The following is a 25,985-nucleotide window of genomic DNA, read 5'->3' on the forward strand; positions in this document are numbered from 1 at the left end:
ATTCAATTTAGAAAACCCAATGAAACACTGTAAACTGCTCTTATACACATAATAATTAATAATATAATATATGGTAACGGACTATCGCGGGCTTTATGCTCTGTTTGTTGGTCTTGTGCTCCAGATAACCATTGCATTTTATTCGTGAGAACGTACCAAGTATATTGTATTCTAATAATGTACATTAAACGGTCGCGTAACGCGATATCGTAAGAAACTAAGAAGGGAAGAACACTACGATGATATTATATTATTGTTCGACAAAACGGAAATAGAACATCCCTTAAAGACGTTGACACGCCCTCGGGTTACACACGTTTGTCATTTAATTGTATACTTATATCTATATTCTATTATTTGCTATTTTAAATAAAACGGTTTTTGTTTTGTCCACACACTGTGTTCATCGTATAAAAAACATCCATGCCGAGCACTATGAAAACAGATATTTATTTTTTCCGCATTCACTTTTTTACTATGACTGTGTATTTTTATTCCCCCACAAATAACGGTTAAACGCATCGAAAACACAAAATTAAACATAAACTGGACGGTATATACATGTTATATGTTATACATTATAAAATATAATATACACCTATTGTACTCTTACGGATTAAGTTCGTTTATTATAATACAATTTATTAGAAGCAAATATAATAATAATAACGTATACGCGCACCTGCTCATCACGTCACTACTGCAGCCTACAGGGACAAATGATAGAACACGATTCAATAATTATTATTAACCGAACAGGTTTAACGTCCCCTGCGTGACGTGTGTAAACGACATTCCATCCAGCAACGACACCGTATATCCCCATTGAAACTATACGCGCCCACCCTCATATATGTGAGTGTGTGTGTTTGCGTATGTAGGAGTATTATGAGGGAGACGGACCATATGTTGGCGGCGGCGGCTCTCGTAGTCTCGTCCGGTGGCGGTTGCAGCAGTGTTCGTCGTCTACGACGATATAGTCCCCCTCGCCTACCCGGCTCCCACAGTTACGCGGCCCGTAATCTACCTGTGTATTGTTTAATATTTTTAATTTTCAAAAGACCGAAAATACTCATTTTTTTCCTCCACTCCAAACATTTAAATAGCTCAGAAAATCTAAAATCTAACTGAAATATTATACTATTCACACACGAACACACATAATATACTCACACTCACTCGTATAATAATAGACAGACAGCACAGCAGTTGTTGACATAAACACAAATTAAACAATTAGCCGTTGAAAAAATACAATTTTTTACGCGTACTTGGCATGACGACTACGATGGTAATGATTATCATTATTATTTATAATATACCCAATACCTATAAGACATGGGTGCATAATACACCGTACGAAATGAACACCCTATTCTCGAGCACCAAGTTCTCACGCACAGCATTTTCGGATAGCCGGTTTTATTTAAGTATATATATTTAGTTATACGATTCTCTTTTTACTCGATATTCTTGTATAATGTGCATTGTCTTTTATCCTATACACACTTGAACGGTGTTTTTTTCTTTTAATCCAGATAGGATTATAATAATATTGTCTTGACTAGATTCAATAGGTGCACCAATCGATCATTTCTGGTATACTCGCGGCTGCAGTAAAAAAATTAAATAATGATTGATAAGTCTTCGTTCATGTCACAGACCAACAAAATATATAATGGTAAATTAGGTTTATATTAATTAATCAATGTAATTCGAAAAGTTAATAAAACTTGTACCTAATCTTTACATTTTTTTTCCTATTATATAAATACAAGAACACAATAATAATATTAGACGTCATTATACTGTTCAATTTAAATAATAATAAGACAACTTATTGTTTATAAGTTGTATTTTTTTTAATACACACACAAAAACAGAATAAATAGTGTATTCAACACCTGGAAGCTTTAAATCGAACAAGTATTTTCATGTTTCCTCATTTTTATGTATAATAGTTATATATTATATTATTATAAGATAAAATTGGAATGTTTCATAATTACGTTATCAATCGTTGTGATGTACGTATTATACTGTCATATGGATTACGCACGTGTGTATATTATCTTAGTATGTGATTCGAAAAACAAAAACCAGATGATACTTGTTGGATTTGTTATTCTTTCTGTGACCGGAAACACCTTTGCGGCGTACCTAATAGGAACATTATAATAACATCATTAGGAAGTAATGTAGGTAAACCGTGTGTGTGTGTATATATATATATATAATATTATATATCATGTATACGTGTATTCTAATACACTATATGCGCTCTCCTAAAAGTGAAACGAGTACACCGCAGGAATTCGAACGGTAGTTGTTTGTACGGATGTATGTGTGTGTGTGTGTGTGTGTGTGTGTGTGTGTGTGTGTGTGTGTGTGTGTGTGTGTGTGTGTGTGTGTGTGTGTGTGCGTGTGTGTGTGTGTGTGTGTTCAATAACGATACGTCTGCAGTACATAAAGTAGTACTCTTACGTGAAATAATAAAGTATAGTGTACGCGAATAGCTCATGATATAGTAACGCCTAAAAATCGCGTACGAAGCGATACGGTATTATTAATAATAGGATTTTAATGCGGTTAAACGGTAGTGTGAGTGCGTGTTGCCGCGTGGGGGTTGATATTGAGGCCGACTTTTAACGAGTGTATCTACATAATTATCGTATAGTTTTATCATTTTATATTATTATGTACCTATATATTATTTATATACGCGACGATTCACTCGGGTGGAATAAAAATTGAAAATTAAAAACCTACCCACGGGAAAGCAAAGTATTGGTACACAGACGAGGAAAGACTATATAGGTATACATTTTTATCATTTTCTTAATTATTTTTTTTCTAATCGAACGGATTATTATTATTTGATCGGGTATTTTATGTACACGACGACGACGTTATGAACACGTTGCGACCATTTTTGTCGATAAACGACGACGTATAATTACTGAACGCACGTGGTAGTCCTGCAAGACGGAATTATCGTACGGATAATACCTATATATAGTCTATATATTATATACACTATATATATTATGTGTTTATATAAAACATAAATATATATAATACATGTACGTGGGTAGGTTGGCATGTAATATTTTCGGCGTCAAACCACTCAAGTCTATTATATACGCATTATTTGACGGGTCGGGTAAGCTTAAAACGTTTTTCGCCCCCTCCGAGTGCACTACACACACACACACACACATATTTATTACGCAGCCCAAGTCCTCGTATATATAGAGCCGTCGTCCGCTCGCAGTTACCATCGCGCAGAGCTTATATTATACATACACATACAGTTTAATAGTTATATACATAATATATATCGTGTGTGTGTGTATATATATATATATATGACGACGGTGTCGAACATTTACTGCAGCGCGAGTAGATATGAGGTTAAGTCGAACGCAACGTACAACATAATAGTAATGCGCGTTTATCGCTTTGACGGGTTTTATATACGAAACACACGACAAGTACATTACGCGTAGTCTTAGTGACCGTCGAAGTAAACATGTATATATACACACGCCGACGTCTATAACGTAGACCGTATGGGTATAGTGCACAAGATGACTTGTATAATAATATTATACATATTATATTATATTGTAGAAGACTCGATGTGATGGCGCTGATGATTGTCGTCGCGCGGTACACACGACGTTTTTTTTTACACCTATACCTATCTAAACAAAACGACATCGGCAGGTATTCGGCGTAAAATATTTATTATTATAGACATTTTTTTCGAGATAACCAATAATGTTATTGGCTGCGAACGGAAACGCGCGACTGTTTCCCGCTTCCGCAGACGGCGACGGTGATAGGTACTCGTATCATATCTCGGTAAACGACGCGCGGGCATTATATACGTGTATATGCCTATAATATAATATTATGTTTCTTTTACACGCGTCTTTCTTTACCGGCCCGGTCTTGGGTTCCACCTATGAAGGCGAAAACCCTCTCTGGCCGTACGCCGTAATTTCGCGAGTGATCTTATATGTGCGCGTGTATATAAATCGAATATCGGCGGAGCGCCCACGGTCGACGTTACTATATATTATTATTATTATTATTATTATTATTATCATCAAACTACCCCGTTGTCCGCTCGAATGGCTTTCCGGACCATTGCGCGCCGTCACCGGATATTTGTCTCGTAGTGGTGTCGTCGTCCGTGTCTCCGTCTTGACGGGATCAATCGACCGTGTGCGTTTTATACGGCCGGGCGCCGGCACGTGTATAATGACGGGAAATACCTCAGCGATGCGATTCGATCGCCTCTCCGCGGTATTAACCCTTGACATTTGCTAGAGCTCTGCCCTCATCTGACTCTCGGGCCCCTTGTTCGCGTTTCGCATTATAGTATTATGTGAGACGATAAACGCGTACTCTGAATTTACTCGGATATAAGGCAAATCTTTAGGGTTTATAAGAGCTGCAGGTAGTCGGTTGAAAGTTATTACATAATATAGTATGTATAATATATCATATTATATAATATATATTATATGTATAGGTACAATATAAGTACACAATAATTAAAACACTTATTGTTGCTAACAACGTGGTACACGTTTGGGTCACGACACACTTCAATATTGTTTTCAATAATGTTTTCCAAATGGTATACATGCCAAAGTAGCAAAATTCATCTTAAACATTTCCATGTTCGAATCTCGTCAAAAATATTCAAATATGCTCACAGAACTCTACGACGACGACTACCTACAAAATAATTTTCAAAAGTTCAAAACTAATAAAGCAATTTTTTTGTAAAATATTTTGACAGGTGACATCTGTTATTGTAGGTATTTACATTTCTTCGAAAATATATTATTAATGTAATTTTGACAAGGTACCTATACAATTTTACGTTTCATTTTAAAACCCTTGTGTAAATAAACGGTATAGATATGTTTTTAAACAATTGTATACACGACATTGTAGCTTAATAAAAATAATTAACATCACTACTAAATTATACATGAATAAATAAAATATTTATCAAAGATATTCAAATTTTAAAATGTCTTAATAAGTTTTTTTTTATTAATTCTAGTCATGAATAATGATTAAAAAGCAATGACAGGATAAGTAAATTAAACTTAGAAATTCAGGAGTCCTGTTGAACTAAACTATATTAATATAAAAGCTGAATCGAGGAACTAAACAAAGAGCTAAATAGAAACCAAGCAAGGAATTATAGATTATTATTCCGTTATAATAATGGAGCTGAAAATATATTATTAAAAACATTTGAAATTTGTATATTTACTATAAATCTTATTTTAAAATAATATATATAACACAATTCATAGAGGAATGTCATTTAAAGTACAATAAAATAAAACAGCATTAATATGAAAATATATATTTTAATAAATTATTAGAATCTTGAAATCAAGGCGAATCTTTTAAAATCAAACAATGTCCAACTGTCTAAGTTTAAGGGCACTTTCTTAAATTCTTATCTTTTATTTCAACATTGTAACTTGTAGAATAACAATTTCTAAGAATAACTTTTCAAATAACTTCACTTAGATGTAAATGACATACTCAAGCCGTAGGTACAATTCTTCAACAATAAAAAATACATTATTAATTATTATTATTATTACAAATGTATAAATCATACTATAGTACTTGTACCTACCTATAAACATAACTGCAGGCTAGGTACAACAATTTGTTTATTTTTAACTGTTTATACGACGATAAATAATAATAAATTAGTTTATAATAATGTTATATGTACCTATTACAATACAATTAATTAATTACTTGATCATATTAGTCATTGTAAGTTTGATTAAAACTGCAGAAGTATCCTATATTTACCTAGTTCACACAAAAGTAGTAAGTACAAAACTGATTGATATTACTTTAAGTTTAATTGAAAGGCAATCGAATAAAAATTCGATGACTGTATGACCGACGACCATGTACACAATCTGACATTAATGATATTCATAAAAAATTGTAAATATTACAAATTGAAAAGTCTTTTTTCTATCTACACGTAATTGTGTGTGGTTCGTTTTCCATACAACATATAAATATCCGCATCCTGCACTGCGCTTTATGAATAAACCACTAACTAGCACGTCAACGTATCGTGTGTTTGTTGTGTGTACTACTTCATGAAGTTCAAAATCATCGGACCATCTCATTATGATGGACCTTTTTATGAACAAGTTCAATATTGCTAACTAAAAGTTCCAAATTATGTTTGAATTGAAGAACAAAATCTAGTTTTTAAGTGCAATTATACTTATTTGACTTATTTATAGTTATTTCAATTGAATTAAAACTAACTGCTTATTAATAATGTTGTGCACAATATACATTTGATTAATATAAAGCCAAAATATTGCAATTAGTTTATGGTAATTTTTCGCAGAAAATTTTAACTATAATTAAAGAAAATTCATAAACTTGTATAGTGTTGAATAATTTTCAAAATGTATAAACAATCAACTCATTATTATTTATAAATAAAAAGTAAAGTAATTCAACACATTTGGCTTACATAAATGGTGTTAGGTTTCTAAATATGCGTTTCGAGGTCAATATAGATATGCTTAATGTTTTGCTTAAAAAAATATATAGTCATGCGTTTTAATAAATAAATTTAATAATAATAATATGTTTAAGCGTAAAAATGAAAAATGTTGTTTTTAATATTAATATTAGGATAATAGGATCTCAAAGCATTTAAAAAATATCTCCGTACCTTGTTCATCTTTATTTGCTATATGTGTATAATAAATAATAATAATTATCATACGAAATGATGTCGGTGCTGCGCGGTGCCTCATACGGGCATATGTTGTCACCCGTTACAAAATGTATATTATTAACGAACAACCCGGTGGTCGGTCATGATTGTCACATGTGTTCGTAGAATATGTTCCTTAAAAAGAATCGAGAAATAAAACGTCTCGGCAAAGAAAGGTATTTATTATAAATAATCAATCTCAATTTCAAAATAAGTTTACACGCAATATCATATTATATTAAATTATTAAATAGTTCACGAAGGATTTCACACGAGAATTATTTGACGATCGTCGTCGTGTTGGGTACTTGAGTGTAACGTCACACGTACCTACCTATAATCGGATACCCATGCGATAACTTTACACAATTACACTAAGTATTGAATTGCTTGAAGTATTTAACTAATACTTCATCGTATAGGTACCACAAACCCGACTTTAAATCATTCATGTGGTTATAAGATTTAGTTTTACTCTTCAATCGATAGCAAAACTATACCTACCTTACGCCCTTACAAATGATTAGTTGACACCATTCGTCGATACTTATAATATACGTATACTACTAACTATTTTATTCTGAATTCGCGCATCATATTATATTTTAGAAAATGTTTATATAACGTATGACATGATAAATTGTCAAGAAAAAATATATCAAATACTAATACAATCACTAATCAGTGTTCAATATATAATAAATAATAATTAATAATGTATATCCATTAAATTACATAATATATATATATATATATATGTTTGTGTGTGTGTGTGTGTGTGTGTGTGTGTGTGTGATTTTCTGTGTACTAGGGGCCAACGCCTTTACTAAAATTATTTTTATTTAAAAAAAATATATATAAACATGATAACATAATGTCATAATCAATGATTGCTCTTGTTTAGAAATCAGCTATGATGTGTTGTACACGTTACATATAAGTACATAAAGAGATTATCAGTTAGCAGTTAGCTTATAATAAATGGCTCTAATCTGTCGTAGTATAGTTAAAAGACAGAACATAATATTAGGGACATGTGTTTCCTTCACGATTATAGTTTATATAATTATGTATTATATTAATTATCATAAGTTCTGGTCGCGGTCGTTCTCAATTATACTTAACGACCGTCAACGGAAAATGAGCGAAACTGTTGCATTATTAATTTTCTTAATACCTATTATTATTCCTAAAATACTCTGATTTATATTATTTTAATATTAATTTATGAATTCATCAACTACAGTCTACAACACTAAATAATACATAAATATACACAGACATTACTTGTCACGTTTATCAGTGTAATATAAATAATTAATGTGTATGATACAATATGCAATAAATTATCAAGTTTTATACTTTTTTAGGATATACAAATCAAAATATCGGTGTTAAATAAACTTCAATAAATCTGTTATTTAAATTAATGTATATATAATTTATATGCACATTATGAAAATAATTTATATATTCATTTGACATTTTGATCTTTCCTAATCATTAATTTTTCACTATAAAAATCATCAACAAATATAAAGTCCTATATCTCTATAATATAATTGATTTTTTTATCATAATTGCCTAAATTGCTTAATAATTTATAACAATTTAAAATGTATATAATTAAAACCTTCACGTGCAGCAATGATACCACGTCACAAAAAATAATTTTAATTATACTTAAAAATTAATTTTTTCAATCGTTAAGCTATTTTATTCATGTCCATATCGTGTTTTAATTTTTTTTTTTTTTTTAACTGTAAAATGAGCCATAGAGGTTTACGTTTCAAAATTCAACAATAAGTTATCATTTAAAATTCATAACATTATACTCAACACAAAAAGCATATTACATAATAAAGCATATTCACTACTACTTAATACTTTACAAACCATTATACATTCAATTACGAGAATAACTTAACTTTATTGCAACGTTAGTGGCCAATGTTAAATGTTATAATATATTGATAAATAATACTTAATAACCTATATAATTTTTTTTTTGTTAATAAGAAACGGCCGTAACTGTTTTTTTTTTCATTACTTCATATTTAATTTATTAAAAAACAATTTTTAAATTGATTAAATCGATTAAACTATACACTTTGATATACACTTATGTATATTATGTTTTTGTTAAAATGGAATGTTTAATGTTGTGTTATGAAAACGACTTTCCGACAAATACAAGAACCACATCGAACGATTCATTATGTGCATTGCGTGCTTGAGTAATAAGAAGACATGTTAATAACAATTAACACTACAGACCCAGAGACGCATATCGTTTTTATTTCCTTTGGACCGTAAATTTAAGTTTAAACCATAATTTCTAGTACGATACGCACACGCTCGCGTGAGTTACGAAAACAATGACGACGACACAAATGCCGATTTTCCTCGGGTCCACGTAGGCGCAAAGAAATCGTGGGACATTTATTTTAACCAAAGCAGAGGCTGCCATGAACAAATTCATAAAATATAAACGCATTTGAAACCACAACATCCGGTGTACGTCGTTCACGCATTTTATAGTTATTGTTCAATAAGTATTTTAGAGTATTATTTTATAACATTATACCTGTTGTAACATAATAATTAATTTAAGTTATAAATTTGTAGTACAACTGTACAAGTCACTTTCGGCTTATCGTATAAGGATAGGTGTAAGGTATATAATTTTATTAGACTTCGAAGGATCTAATCATCACATATGCGAATTAAATTTTAAACAATAAACTTAAAAAATAACGTATGTTTATAAGCATATTAACTATACTGACGTACAGTCATAAGTCATAACATGATATAATATATTTTTCGTGCTTCGAATGCTTTTAAGATAAATTTTAACTCACAGTTTCACACTACGTGTAATAAATTTAAAATAGCGATTATTCACTGGTAATTTCGTCTATATAGGCACCTATAATTTACTCGTACAGTAATTATATATCCATCGCAATGGTATACCGCATAATATATATTATATGTCTAAATAGGTGCCAAGTATTATTGCCGAGTTTCAGATCGACTAATAATAATATTATATAATAGATTATAAATGCATACATATGAGTATAGGTACATCATAAGCCGCACAAGGTGATCCATTTAATTGTTTGTCTGCATTCATTATTTCGGAAAGTTTCAATTTTTTGAAGCGACAACAAACGTTTTTAATTATATATTTATAATCATAATATTAGAAATATTATATAAAATTCAAATTTTTTAAAAGTAGTTACTTAGTCATAACATTACTATTTAAAGTGTTGATAAGTGGTATAAAGTGGCGTAGGGGCAGCACGCAAATTGTTAGTCCACTATTCGAAGAATTTCAAAAAATATTCTGTTTCTGAATAATAAATTAAATGTTTATATTTAAAATAAAATAAAAACTTAAACAATCATAACGATAAAATGTGTAAATAATTTTGCTTAACAATGACATAAAGTTATGTAAATATAATATTTTCGAAATAATGAGAGTATAGACATAATAAATCCCCCCTGTATACTATAGGTCTAAGGTTTTTATAAATTGTTAGATTCTGTTGATCGTTTGGCAACGTGATTACATGAATTTAAAAAAATATACCAACATTTTTTACTGTATAAGTTAGTTATAATTAACCAATTTAATAAATAGGTATATATTTATGTTTTATTAAAAATACAATTAAAATCTATAGAAGTTCGTATATTAATTAATTATGATGGAAGCTGTATAAAAATAATAATATTAGAATGACAGATGGGGAGGTTACCACTAGGTAGTGCTATTTGGCAATTTAATATTCATAAATTTATAATTAATACATTCATTATAGTATATCTATATTAAATCAACGCATTTCTAATGAGAAGTTAATTGGTTATAAGTAAAATTCAACGAATAAAAATTTCTAAAATAGCATTTTAAAAGTAAAAAAGGCCATTATAGATAAAAAAAAAAAAAAAACGAAATAAAATGTTGTTTATTAATACTGCATAGAGACATGGTCGTATGAAACAAATGTATACCTGATCGTTCATCGCATTGAAAGTCGAAACCATAAAAAAACAAAAATCAAATACCAATAATATTTGAACTCCAGCTAATAAAATTATTTGAAGTTTATAGATAAATACAAAACAGTGGCATAATGTTTGCCACTTGCCGCAAAATGTAATAGAAACTTTAAATACTCATAAAAGTTATAACTAATTACCCACACTCGTTCGAACTTCGATTTTTGTGTATCGAAGTATTTTATTTAATTGCCGTTTGTGGAGATAAAGCTACGCCGCTCTTATCACGCACTTACTCCATCTTGATTTGATAAATGTATAATTATATGAATTATGCGGTCAGAAATACAGTGCAAACTCAATTTGTTGTCATAATTGGCCATCAAAAAGTAATCCCCCCCATCCAGAAAAAAATCATGGCTACGGCACTGCACGTGTATCATTTCAAAATAGTAAAAGCTTAACAAATAAGATAAGATAAAATGTTTTTTTTCAAAAAACCTCGTTAAGACTTTTCGAAATTACGAGTGTAAGCCGAAGACACTTAAAAACGTATCAACTCGTATAATATTAACTGTGTTTTTTGCGGTTTTTCAGCAGACGTCGGCTTGTGGAACAAGAACATGGGACAGAGGTGGCGAAAGATCCGACGTCGGTGTTCGTCGTTCAACGCGGGCACTGGCAAGGGCAAATCGGTCGCCGCTGTGGACGGGCCGCTGTTGCCGCCGTCGCCATCGTCGTCGGACGACTCGACCGCGTCGTTGTCGCCGCCAACGACCGCGGCCACGGTGCAAGACATGTTGCGCGCTCGACTGAACATGCTGAACATCGGCAACAAGCGGCGGCCGCAACTGCAGCTGTTCGGCAACGCGCGTCCGAATAGCATGGCCGCCTCGGACACGTCCACGTTTTACGTGCCGTCGCCGCTGCTGCGCTCGGACGACAGCGCGTCCACCGGCCACGGCCACGGCCGGTACGACGGCCACGCGGACATCGACGCCGCGGGCCCGTGTTCGCTGCCCGTCGCGTTCGACCTGTCCGCCGACCACCGACTGCTCCAACCGTCATCGCTGTGCCGCGTCGCCGAGACTCCGTCGTCGTGCGGTTCGTCGGGCCGTGGGACCGCCGACGACGGCGCCGGCAGTGACCGGTCGTCCGTGTCGTACAGCGACCACGGTTACAACAGCATCGTCAGCACAGCGACAGCCACCGGATACGACGCCGATCGGTGAGTGTGATACAGTTTCTCTTGTTTCCATATAATATATAGTATATCGATTACACGATAACATTATATGCATACCTTCACTGCTGCACGCATATCATGCACATTTATGACGAGGCTATCGTGATATGCACCGTATTCTGCAGTAATAAAATTATGGTCCCGAATTTCTGTTTCAAACTACAACATCTGCTCGTATTACATCATTCGACCTACCCACGAAATACGCTGAAATATTCATTTATAATTCATTTTTATCGTGTTTTAAGATTATCTAATACAAACGTACCGATTATATACCGTAAATAGGCAGATACACGTGTACGTACCTACCGCAGTAATTGCACTATTGAGGCGTTTTAAATCTTTTATTTTGCATATATAATCTAGGTATATAACAAATGTAAATATATATTTTTTTAAATGCAATCACTATTTCTCTACTGGTCTAAATTACAATAATTTCCCAAAAAATATGGTTGGTTAATACGTTCCCTTTTATCAACATTGTACACGATTAAACGCATTTCAAGTTTTAGTAGTTTCATAAACGTTTCGATTGTTTGGTCCATTAAACACAAAATCTAACAATATATCTATATATATATATATATATATATGTCTTGATCGTATTATTTATTTTTTTTATTCAAAGCATCGTGAGGTCTAATGTGTTTTCATCTAATCGTTGTTGACGAATAAGAGTCACTGTTTGATTGTGCAATGTTAGTGAACTTTGAGTGGCTATTACTAGAGAAAACAGGTTTATGATAACCACCATATGATTCATACATAAATTAAAAAACACTTTGAACAATTAAGCGTAAATGTATCCAGTATGTAAAGTAGATTAACATTTTTATTATTGTCACTATAAAATACGTACCATTTAAGAGCTAAAATCAATATAGTTATTATAAAACACTCTAAAAAAATTCATTACGACTTAAAGTGATCGTGTTTAAGACTGTAGTATTTTAAACAAAACTCCTAAAATTACCTAATAATCACTCCTTAAAAATATATATATATCAATAATTAAATGTAAGTTGTATATTAACTATACATTGTGTAAATATTTTAGACTCTCCCACACAAAACAAAATAAATATAATAACAATTTTATAGTATTTCCCGTTAATATTGTGTATGTATAATATTATTAAAAAGATCGTCAAAAATAATAATAATAATAATACAATTGATAGTTATTATGAGTAGCCCGCATTATACACGAATACGATATAGATACCGTAGTCAATTTCATCGTCTATAAATCTACGCAACTCGCGCACAAAATATTCTACTTATTTAAGTAATTGCACGGAGTCTCAAAAATATGTATACATAAGCATCATAAAGATAAAAGAGAACACCTGGGGTAACCAACAAGTTAAAAAAATATCTCGTGAACTATTATATACACATATATATGTATGTCCTCTCCTCTTACTCAATCTCCTTAGAGTCGACCCTCCCCCTACTCTAATGTACCTCACGGACAAATGCCAAGTATCAAAAAGCAACGCGATGAATTATGAATAGCGCGTACATTGGTGCAGTCTTTCGCAAAAAAACGTCAGAAATAAATTTCATACAAACTGATCGAATCAGTAGGATGTGTGTAATCACACACAAAAGAGAACAAAAAATAAGTAATAAATAATGGGTTTGTCGTTGTACAGCATACTACCGTCACAGTTTGATTTTTTCCCTGTATAATTTCGACTTTATCTTAATCAAAAGATTACGACAGGGATAATAGCATTGTGGGAAAGACTAAAAGGGGTACCCATATAAAGCGAGGAAAACGCATAAACGTTTGAACCAACATTCGAATAATAAATTATAATGATTACTAAATTTAATGTATTCAATATTGCAGTATTATCGTACAAATTATCAATAAAAAATGAAGGGTTACACAATATTAAATCCTACTTAGGTTAGATACACGTCAAGAGAAAAATATAAATGTCAGCAATTTTATTTCACTCGTTTGTACTTAATTTATTTAATTTTTTTTAATCAACACACAGTTTTCTTTTTATCGTGTATTCTTTGCTCGTTAATAAATAATAATCATAATAGTAGTATAATGTATGTAACTGTACAAACAAAACGGAAAAAAGTACTCACAAAATTGCGAATTGTGTATAATAGATGGTATAATATAAGTATATAACATTATAATTAAGGGAAATAAAAAAACCGTTTTGTTCATAAGCTATAGACCATAATAATATAAATATTTTTTATTCCTTATTTACACGCATATATTGTAGAATGTACTTATATAATAATCAAAATAAATTAACAAAACTCGCCGCAATCGACATTTCAAATTTGATACATCAAAACTCTTAGAACACTATTTCAGCATTCCGTTCGGGAGACTCGTGTTACGACTTGTTATTCACGTGACTGTAATCAAGTACACATTTCGAATACGGTTTCCACAAACCTGTATATAATTTTAAATTAGAACGACCGCGATTTCCGCATGGGTGACGGCGCTATCTGACTGATTGTCTCTAGTCCGAAAACATTGTGTACTATAATATATTTCCGTATTATAGCATAATATAAGCATAATATTATATTATATACTATGGATGTATGTGTGTGTGTGTGAGTATTTTTATTTTTTTAAGTACGTCCCAACATAATGTGCGTATTTGTGGTCGCGCGATTTATTATAACTTATTCAATTACATTGTATACGCAGTACGCACAAGGTCGCGATTGACCACCAAAGACAATAGAAGAAATCAATTTTAAAATATCAATAATATTATGTGCCCGTTGAGCATCGGCTGATCGATACGATCGAATAAAAATGATTCCCAGCGCTAAACGTGACGTCTGTTTTTCTTTCTCACGCATTATTTTATCACACTTAACTTCAACATAACAATAATTGTTTGAATTCACGAAAAAATATTATATTTGCCAAACCGATACCTATGACCGTTTTACGCACCCTAAATCCATCGTAAAAACCAGAGAATCGTGCACACCCCGTGGCTTTCTCTTTTATGCTATGTATAATAATAATATGTATACGAAAATCTCCCGAGTCGGCGGGGAATTATTTCTATAATAAAGGTCGAGAAGTTTTTATGGTTCTGTTTCTACGAAAATCATCTCTCGATTTTATTTTACCCTACTATAACCATCATATATATGAGATGTTATCGGCGTCAGCTAACAGAGTACCCACATCACGTGTGCAGACGCCCGTTTTGTTAACAAGACATAAATTGATATGTTATAATATATATATATGTGTGTGTTAGCTGCAACAAACCCGACATTCCTTTGTATTGTTCGCAAAATTGACGGATAACAATTACGGGTTGCTAATTTTTTTGGCCCGCGTTGAATAGTTTATATGCATATATAGTATATACTTATTTAATCATAGTTTGAAATGCATTTTTATCGTTTACCGTGTATCGATTTGAATTCCAATATCGAAAAGTACTGTACGTTTAGTAATTTATTCGAATGACTTCCATCACACCTCAAAAACGTACCTATACGTATATATACTTTATTGTGATTTACTCGCACGACGCGTATAAACGGTCACTAAAATTCAGAACTTTAATTCGTCGCAAATCACGATTGTTTATTCGAAACGATGACATAGGTCATGGCGTTCACACGTAGACAATTTTCCGTTGGCACTACAATATCATCTGCACGTAGCCCCAACGTGTCGATTAATGGTATTAAACGCTGGCGTTTTACTATATTATGTATACGTATTATAATATAACGATGCATGCGAACAAATGACTGTTGTTGATGAATTATTTTTATCTGACTTGTATATCACGTGATCTCGTTTCCAGGCTCAGCTGCAGACCTCATTCGTTCGTCGTCAGGCGGTCCGCAAATAACGCCCCTCGGCGACCAACGCGTTGCAGTGGTGACGACACCGACGACGGTTACAACGACGACGACGCCGACGACGACGACGACTATTACAACTGCAGTCTTCTGCTGCAGAACAAGCCTAAGATGCGATCGTGCCGGCGGTGGTCACAAGCCGACTCGCTCGCGTTGGACACGCCGCCACTGACGGCCAAAGCGTTCAGGATTGGAGGCGCCGTGTCTACGCCAGGGCACGGCGGCGGTCGTCAGCGGTTCGGCGGCCCGTCGTCGCTGCAGCAGACCTATACGCCGCCGCCGCCGTTGCAGCAACAGTTACCGTCCCTGCAGCAACAGTTACCGTCTTTGCAGCCACAGTTGCCGTGCCTACAGCAACAGTTACCGTCCCTGCAGCAACAGTTGCCGCCCCGATCGTCGCCGCCACCGCTGCCACCGCCACCATTGATGCACAAACCGCCGCCACCGCTACCACCGCCGCCACCGCCGCCGTCGTCGGAGAGGACCGTCGCCGATCTTCCCGCCATACCGGAATCGTCGCAGTGGGACGAGCAACGCGGGCGCCACCGCCGCCGGACGCCAGAACAGCAGCAATCCGACAGGCTGGAAAGGAACGGTTCGGCGAGGGTCAGTGGCAGGAACCCGTATCGCACGTTCAACGGGAGGGCTGCGTCACCGGCCGGCGCCACGACCCTCGGTTCCGGCAACGGGGTCAATGGCGTCGTCCCGGCGGGCCATTGTCAACGCGACAACCCTCAGGTAAGATTTGTTTCTCCGAAACGTCGTCTCTCATCAGCTCGTCTTTTGAAAAACGTTTCTACGTCTATTGCAATTCGTATACGTCTCTATACCGATATCGTGACATATCCCTGTACCGAACAACACGTTTTACTTTTTAGTGCCCTTCGATTTTCGGAATGTTTTTAAGTCTCTCTGCGTTCGCACCACATTTTAAAAACCTGTTTGGGCCCATAGTCATAATAAGTATACGTTTTACACGATTATAATACTTTAACAGTCTTATTTTTTAAGCGCAGGGGGTGGGAAATCCACTGAAAAATGTAAAAGATTATTTTTTTAATCTAACCGTGAGTCCGTGACCGCACCTTAAGGTCCGGCCGCTCTCTTGATTTGTGATTCATTCGATCGACGAGGGAACGCTGCGCATAAACTTTTAGTACAATTTTATACGTCCCTATTATTTACCACGCGCACGTGTGTATTGTATACTCACAACACACGACTATACAGGGCGACCTGCCGAGGAAACGTATACCGTTAATATATACAATTATATTATATTATCGTACCTGTACACGTAGGATTATCACTATACGTTTAGAGTCCTTTTTACGATACAGCAAATTCGCTCGTTTACTCTCACAAAATTAGACGAATAAGGTGTTTTCTCTTTCTGTTTTCATGCGAACAAAATAAACGCGACACGATATATTTTTACACGTGACATGAAATTCACACGAAACCTCATCTAAGCCGTCTTGCCGGTCGTATAAAACAATACGACAACGCGACTATATTATATACAATATGTGACGACGACGGATGCGGTCGCGAACTGATTTTATAATTTATAGGTGGTATATACATTCGTGTTGTTTTCCGTGTATTATTATAACACTTTGTGTTCACTTGTGCGTGTACGTACAGTTCAAGGTTTTCTGTACAAAGTTTGGTGTACAGCAAGCTACTCAATTTAAATGATCATATTATAATATGTAATATATTGAAAATTTATCATGATATTCTTTACGACAATACTTATGACGATGACAATGTACACGATTATTTGTATAATAATGTTATTAGGCTTACGATTTGTTAATATTTATTTATAAATAATTTACGAGTTCGGAGTATAGAACTTCCAGAAATCTCGCGATCAGTCGTTGCTATAATTCTATTAAACGACAGAAACACGTAATTTCATAAATTAATATTATTTTAAACAGGTTAAATATTCGTTTAATTGAGATATTTCATTTCAAATAAATTATGTGTCATAAATATAAAATGTCCATTACATTGTTTCAATGTACTTACATTCATCAATTCTAATTTATTCTTTTATAGTTTTATTTCAATAAGAAAAAAATGCAATCAACTAGTATAATAATACTAACACACATTTCTGAAGGGTAAATACGCTTGTTATTTGATCGATTTTTGTTCAATTTGTTTAAGGATAATTAATGGACAATTAAGACGTCCAATGTCCCCTTTAAATACGTTATCGACCCCTCTCCTCTATAAAATACTTGTTCAATGCAGTGGGTACCATTTTAATAATTAATAATTGGAGTATTCCATTCTTACACGATGTATACATATTTTTCAATGATAAGAACTAAAAAACTACTTATTACACGCAGTGTTAAAGTGTTAAACCTGCAATTATCTTTAATTGTAATTATTACAGTACCTAAGTAAAATCATTTCATAGTTTCTTAGTATAAAATTAAGTAAACAATAATCATTTATTCGATTTTTAATTTACTACTCATTACTTTATTAATTGGCTTAGAATAAATTTTAAAAAAAAGAAAATTAAAAATTAAAATTATGAGTAATTTTTAAACGATAATGTTTCGAATTCTATGACAACTATAGTGTTTTTTTGTTATCAAAAAGTTTTTTCGGAATGTACAAATTTTCTTCGTTTGTCTAATTATACCATTTAAATTAATAAATCACATTGGTTATATATATATATAAATAATACTGTAGTATTGTATAACATGTATGTTATTATAGATAATAAATTTATAAAAAAAAAATTTGAAAAAACTTTAACAATAATATAATGTAGCGGTTAATACTATATATAACTTTCAATACATTATACTAAATTATACAAATATTTGCTGTTGAACCAATTATTTATTTGTATTATTTTTTTTAAAGTTACTAAAGTTTAAACTAAGCTAACAAATCCTTTTTAGTTATTATCCCTTTCCACATTAATTATTAGATTTTATACTTTATATTCGAAAAAAATGAAGAATCTATAATTCTTAAGATATTATTAAAAATTATTATAGTTTTATATTATATCATAAAAGAATTATTAATTATTTGCCATGCAATTATACGTGAAATACATTTATTAATAACTGATAATAATGTACTCTAAGTTTTTTATAAAATATCAGTAAAAACTTTTCGGATAACAACCTAATGGCTAACATTGACATAATTTATTCAAATGACATTTGATACGTATATTGTATCTAAATTGTATACAATATATTTTAATATTTAGTTCTATAGGTATTATATTGAATTTAAATATATTTGAACAAAAATAAAATATAATATACAAGTCACGTTTTCTTGTGGTTATTTTCTTAGGTTTCGTTAGATTATTGATATTCTTTGGTTATGAATAGCTATGATAAATATATTCATATTATTATTTATTCTTATATGACAAATCGTGATGTCAATGTTACAATGTGTGATCTAAATCGTTATCTACAGAAACGTGGTTTGAAAATATAAATGCATTGTTAGTATTTTTGTATAACAGGTGTTATTATTATAATAATAATTTTTACCATTATATCCTGTAATACTCGCATGCTATAGCTCTGTATGTTAATTAAAATATTTATTGATTAATTTATTATTCTTAGCCAATTCAAATAATATCGATAAAATTAAAAACAAATTATCTATTTTACCACATAACATAATTTTTTTTTACATTTTATTACTTAATTTTTCAGTAAGTACCTAGGTAGTAGGTACATATTAGTTTTTTAAACTTAAATATTTTATTTATTTTTTTTACCATTATCAAAAATGATTACTACCAAATTTTTAAGGTGTGAAAATAGTGTTCAAAGATTATTTAAATTGTACCTTTAACAAAACTTAAAAAAATCTTTTAAAATAGACTTTTCACGTATAAATTCAAGTAAAAACTTCAGACAACAAATTTCACAGTTATTATCTTTTGTATGCAAGATTAATTACCTCTTTACAACTCTGTAACTGAAATGTACGTAGGTAAAAACATATTTATGTCTTTTACCAATTTACATTTTAAAATTTAAAAAAATAAATTACGTATTCAAGTTGTAGTAGATGTTGACATTTAGAAAAAAAAACTGATTTTATTGCAGGTAAGACACCTAAATAGCTATATCATATTTGTACACAACCACTGCATAATCACAGAATACTCGTAATATAGAATACATAATCTTTTACATAGGTAAAAAAAAAAACAATAATATATTTTTACACTTTAGAATGTTTAAAAGAGTAGTTGAAGTTTCGTATTAATAATTTGCTGTATATATAACGAACATTTCGCATAATTATTATGTTAATCGTCTCCGATTTATATGATAATTTTTGTATTTATACTACACGGTACTCATATGTATATCATCAGTTTAAAACATTATTTATCCACAATACATATGAAAATACAAAAAATTACCGATTAATATTTCACTGCAGACACAAATTTAATATTCATTGTTCCTCACATGTATAATACATCATGAATAATTTCCACTCAACGAATACAAACCCGTACTGTCCTTTATTTGTATTATTCATATAAACAATAATATATTATATTATATTGGCGTAGTATCATAAACAGTAATACAATAATATTTACTATGGAAATATCGTACAAAGTATTAAAGTACACACTATTATAATAAATAAATAAATAACGATAATATTTAAATACATCCACTAGTAACTTCCTCCGTAGAAAAATATAAATATGATTACTCACTCGTCCCAATTCGAGCAAACGCACATACAATTTATAAGCTCAATGCTGCAGACTGTCAGCATTGAGCATTATAATAGTATAATGTATATAGGTACATCGTGCGACACATAAGGTGTAAGACACATTTTAATTCGACAAATAATTAGGTTAGCATTGCTATATGTACATATATATATATGCGCAACAGTAGTAACTATACAATAATAATAAATATACACCCACTGGATTCACGCGTATAACCTTCGCGGTCCGCGCGTCCTCGTTCGATCGCGTAATCCACTACTCCATATTGCCTATTGAAACGATTAAAACACTTTTCAACACCTATAATACATTGCATGTGAATTGTCTACGTAATAATAATATGACTGCCTATAGTGCCCGTGGTGTATTATATATTACATTGTACGACACGATTTCCGTTTCCGGCGACGAAAACCATAGCTTAAATGTCATTCGTTATGAATTAACACAATACAATAATACATCGTTGTTTAAAAAGATATTGTATAATATACGACAATATATTACGTCGACGTTATTAAAAATATGTATATGATGTCCACAGGGCGGAAAAAACGACAGCAATTGTTTCTACACGTTGCCGCGGGGCGGCGGTAAGGACGCGTGTTTCACGATAATGACGGTCAAGTTCCAAAAAGGCCCAGGCCACAAGTGCTTGGGCTTTAGCATCGTAGGAGGCACGGATTCACCGAAAGGTACGATGGGCATCTACGTGAAAACCATATTTCCAAACGGACAAGCCGCCGATGCAGAAACGTTGAAAGAAGGTAATATTATAATTATTTACAATACGCCCGAGGTTTATATCAAACAACATTATTGATAGGTCGAATCATTATATGCATTAAAGCATCAGTAGCGTCATTTCAAAGGGGAAAAATAGTCGTGGTCCCTTAAAAAATGTCCCAATAACTCTTATACTCTTGCTTAAATATTATTATTGTTATTATTACTCTCACAAAATACAAAACAAGAAATTCGTATGAAAGTCAAAAAGTAATTCTAATAATTGTATGTTAAGCCAATCATGCAAACAACTAGCCAATCAAGTTACCTTTAAAATTAGCACACTTATATTATATTATTATCATTGATACCAAATACATTCAGACGGTGATGATTCAAAATAAAGATTTCGTGAAATGTATTTGTGGGACTCTCCTCACATCTGTGCTTTCTGACGTATAACATCGTTTGTGCTTATATAACTCACAGCACATACGTACGTATGTGTGTTGGCCGCTTTGAAACGTATAAATTATAATATTGATGTAAGAACGAGCACACGATAAAGGAAAACGAAAACCCATCTCCAATTATTATCTTCCTATGTATACACATAATATTATATCAGATCAAATACATATATAGATGTATTAGTTCGGTGCGGTCAAGGTAAGCAATATATATAGGCAGGTACGAGTGTGTGCAACCTCTTCTATATATACATCGTCCACCAACCTCGAAGATATGGGCTAGGCGCTCGCAAAACTTTGCCGTCAAACCCACCTCGGGATTATATTAATATTGTAAATATAATATGTACATGTGCGATATTACTATATATTATACCTACCTACTTATTACCACCTACCTACTGTTATCAAAGCAAATATCGTTTTCATTATAGAACTTTATCTAAAGTTCTCATTTTTATATTTAATCCATCAGAATATTATTCTTCGTCCATTAACTTTGCTGCAGGATTCGTGAGTTTAAGAGGTACTAATAATAACGTGTGTATCGACTCGGTATATTATCTACATACGCTACTCCTATAATCGCAATTTCAAGGACTGATATAAAATCGCAAACATACGCACACGCACACTCATAATGTTACCTGACACATACTACTATACTACATAGGTATTATATAGTGTCAATTTTTGAGTTTTTTACGAGTATATTACTGTCTGCCGACATAAAACAGTAAAACAATTATTAACTGTAAAATAAAACTGTCGAAAGGATAAAACGCCACACCGAGTATTATGTATGTGTAATACACATATTTATTTTGTTTGGTATTAATTTTGTACTACTCGCGGCGAAAAAAAAATAGCTTTATTCTGCATACGCTGACTACGATATTTCATCAGACACAATTACGCCGTATATAATATAATATTATATATGGTATTGTCATACTGATATATACCTTATTTATTTTTACAGTATGCTTTTGAGATTCAGAACTCTTATGAGGATAGTATTAGGAAAAATGCGTGTCTTTCGTAGATACTAAAGTACATGTTTACTTTTAATTATATCGCTTTTTTTTCAAACGCATCTTATAAAATATAATAATATATCTGATACATCAGAAAAGGTGCATTTCTGTAAACACAAAGACATCATATCAATATATTATATTCGATATAACAAAAAATTGAACATAAAATTCAGGTACTTATTCCTATTACACCTCTATAATATTGAAGCGATGTTTTATATATTGTAATTATAAAACCGGTAATATCATTATTTGTTTCTATCGGATCACGTATAAAATAATTTTTATTACTCGATACAGAAATACACACAGCACTTCTCGAGAATACAGCGTAAATGCGTCATGCGGTATTTTTATATTAAAATATTGTGTACCTACATCGGAGATAAGTCTATCGATTGACATATTGATATAAGCGCGAAAAACCCCATAAAGCGTATCTCGTTAAATGGCAATAAAATTTGAACATTTTATTACGAAATAGGCACAAGGTCCTATAACTAAAGCTAGTCTTATGTTAACAGCCAGTTTTCTGTTTTCGAATGATACTATATGTACCAAGTTAAATTGCAAATGGCTCGTGGACATTCGCAGACAACGTTTAAGCTGTATAATGTATTCGTTTCTGAATCCTTATAATTATATATGTATATTATATAAGACATAAGTACTTCTGTACATCTGCTTGGGTCTTCCCAATGATGCACGTACTTCGATAACATGCAAAGACAGCTACAAATAATATAAATATATAAATAGCCTCTATAAAAAAATTATGATAAAATATGCATAATAGAATAATAGCAAAATCCCTTGTGGTGTGTATACATAATGTAGTATATAATAAAGTAGGGTGCAACGGATAATATATAAAACGATTGAAAAGTCATATTATCATATCCACAAGCGGATTATATAGGTATACAGAGTATCTAGGTATGAAAATATTAACCTATACAGAGTGGGGCATCAGTATCAGTATGCTCACCCAAATATTGTATCCTTTAAGTATGCTTTTACTATACAAATTCTGATTTTTAGAATAATTAAATATACTTAAACACCATATTTTCAAGTACTTAGATGTTCTAGAGCGATGACAATTTTTTTTTAGTGATAATCACCCATTTTAAAAGTTAACTGCTAAACAAACGATTTTATTTAAAATATTTACTAATATAAATCATAATTCGAACGAGATATTAAGCTTTATGTACTAAGGATAATAGTCCATGATTGGTTTAAATAAGATCTGGGAGCTTTGATGTTGGAACATTTTGATAATAATAATATTCTCATTTTAAAAATTAGTTTTAATCACCAAAAATGACATAAATAATTAAAATATCTAAAAATATGGTCTTAAGTATACTTTTAAAATTCAAAAGTCAAAATTTTAATAAATTCGGATTTGAAGGATAAAAGGAGAGTGAGATTCATTGGTAAATCACCCTGTATATGGATACACTGCGAGACCTTTATAAATAATAAAATAAATATTATGTTATATTTACCGAAACTTGGTATTTACGGGTTAGTTAGGTTGCTATTATGCCAAAATTATGGATCCTTTCATCATGTATACAATAACCTGATTTAATCGTATAGTTTGAAGAGGAGAAATGTGTTGAAAACAATATAGAAATATCATATTGTTATACCAACATATTATATTAAATTCAAATAACAGAAGTGAATAAGGGACAGAACACATTGCAATAACCGATGAAAAAAAACATTTTGAACCAATATCGATAAATAATAATATACGATAAACCGTACTAAAGATGGAAAAAACTGCAGTGTTGAACCACTTGAACTATAAATTTACTGGAGACTATCGGAGAAACTAGAAAGCCTTTTGAATTTAGTAAAATAAAAAAATAATGATGACATTAAACCAAATAAATGGTGTATCAACATTACTGAAAAGACTACTATTATAGAAGCCACTATATAGGTATTGATGCATTGTATTGTGTAAAAGTATTCGATCAAATTACATCTGTATAGGTCGCGTAAACAGTTAAGTGTACTTAGTACAAAAATAATATACTTGCTATTATTTTGGTACCATAAGCAATTGCATTGGTACATACTACATATTATTATATATAATATATATATCAGGAACAAGCAACTGGCGGCTCGCGTATACCATTTTTATCTGGCCCGAGCGAGCTACATTTTCAAATTACTTTATTAAATTTTAGAGTTTATTTTTATTTAATTGCGTTATTCTTGACGTGTTGTTAATATAAATGTAAAAATATAAAAAGTAAATGTTAATAATATTGTAGATTTTAAATCGTATTGAACTTTTTGTTTTGTTTTTGCTTTCTATATACACTTTGACCCGCTAGATTTTAAAGTTCTAAAAATCGGCCTTCTATACAACAATTTTGAGATGCCCGTCCCTGCTTCATATAAACGCACCTGTTCATCACGATACCGCGGTATCGTGCCCAACGACAATAATATAATAATCGTAATAAAATAATGTATTATATTATAATATTATATATTATATTTGAACATATTATAACGCGCGTGCATCGCGGGTTCATTGCGCCGGCTGCACGTCCGGATGAACGTCCAGAAAACCGTACATTATGAATCATCGGTCGTCGCATATTTTACAGGTACACATAATATATACGCGCAGAGAGTATAATATTATATAGGCTGCAGACAGCCGACAGGTCACAGGTATTGTACTAATAATGTAGGTACTACATATTAATATATATTATACACATATGTTGCAGTATTATGTATAATAATATGTGTACACAATGCCGAATGTATTTCGTATATTATATATGGAGAACGGACGCACTACACCAGACACACACACGCGACCGCCGCAGCACCGTATAATCTATATATTACAATATATACACACAACAATACGATATGCGCGCATAAATAATTCATACGGTCACACGCGCGCGTTTTTTTTCCTCGTAATTATAATAATAATAATAATAATATTGTATTA

General features: G+C 31.9%; 1 protein-coding gene across 4 annotated transcripts in view; it reads left to right on the forward strand.

Moving 5' to 3' along the window:
- The window catches only part of LOC132931967 (uncharacterized), a 41,216-nt gene that overhangs the window by 12,451 nt on the left and 2,780 nt on the right, over positions 1-25,985 (forward strand). For 2 of the 4 annotated variants that reach the window (XM_060998105.1, XM_060998107.1), the window contains 3 exons: positions 11,423-12,053; positions 15,911-16,706; positions 21,293-21,515. In XM_060998105.1, coding sequence (XP_060854088.1) covers positions 11,423-12,053; positions 15,911-16,706; positions 21,293-21,515 — 1,650 coding nt within the window. The remainder of the gene's footprint in view (positions 1-11,422; positions 12,054-15,910; positions 16,707-21,292; positions 21,516-25,985) is intronic. The other 2 variants (XM_060998106.1, XM_060998109.1) reach the window with 1 other exon arrangement.

Source organism: Rhopalosiphum padi, chromosome 1, assembly GCF_020882245.1.
Source record: "Rhopalosiphum padi isolate XX-2018 chromosome 1, ASM2088224v1, whole genome shotgun sequence".
NCBI classification, from domain to species: Eukaryota; Metazoa; Arthropoda; class Insecta; order Hemiptera; family Aphididae; genus Rhopalosiphum; species Rhopalosiphum padi.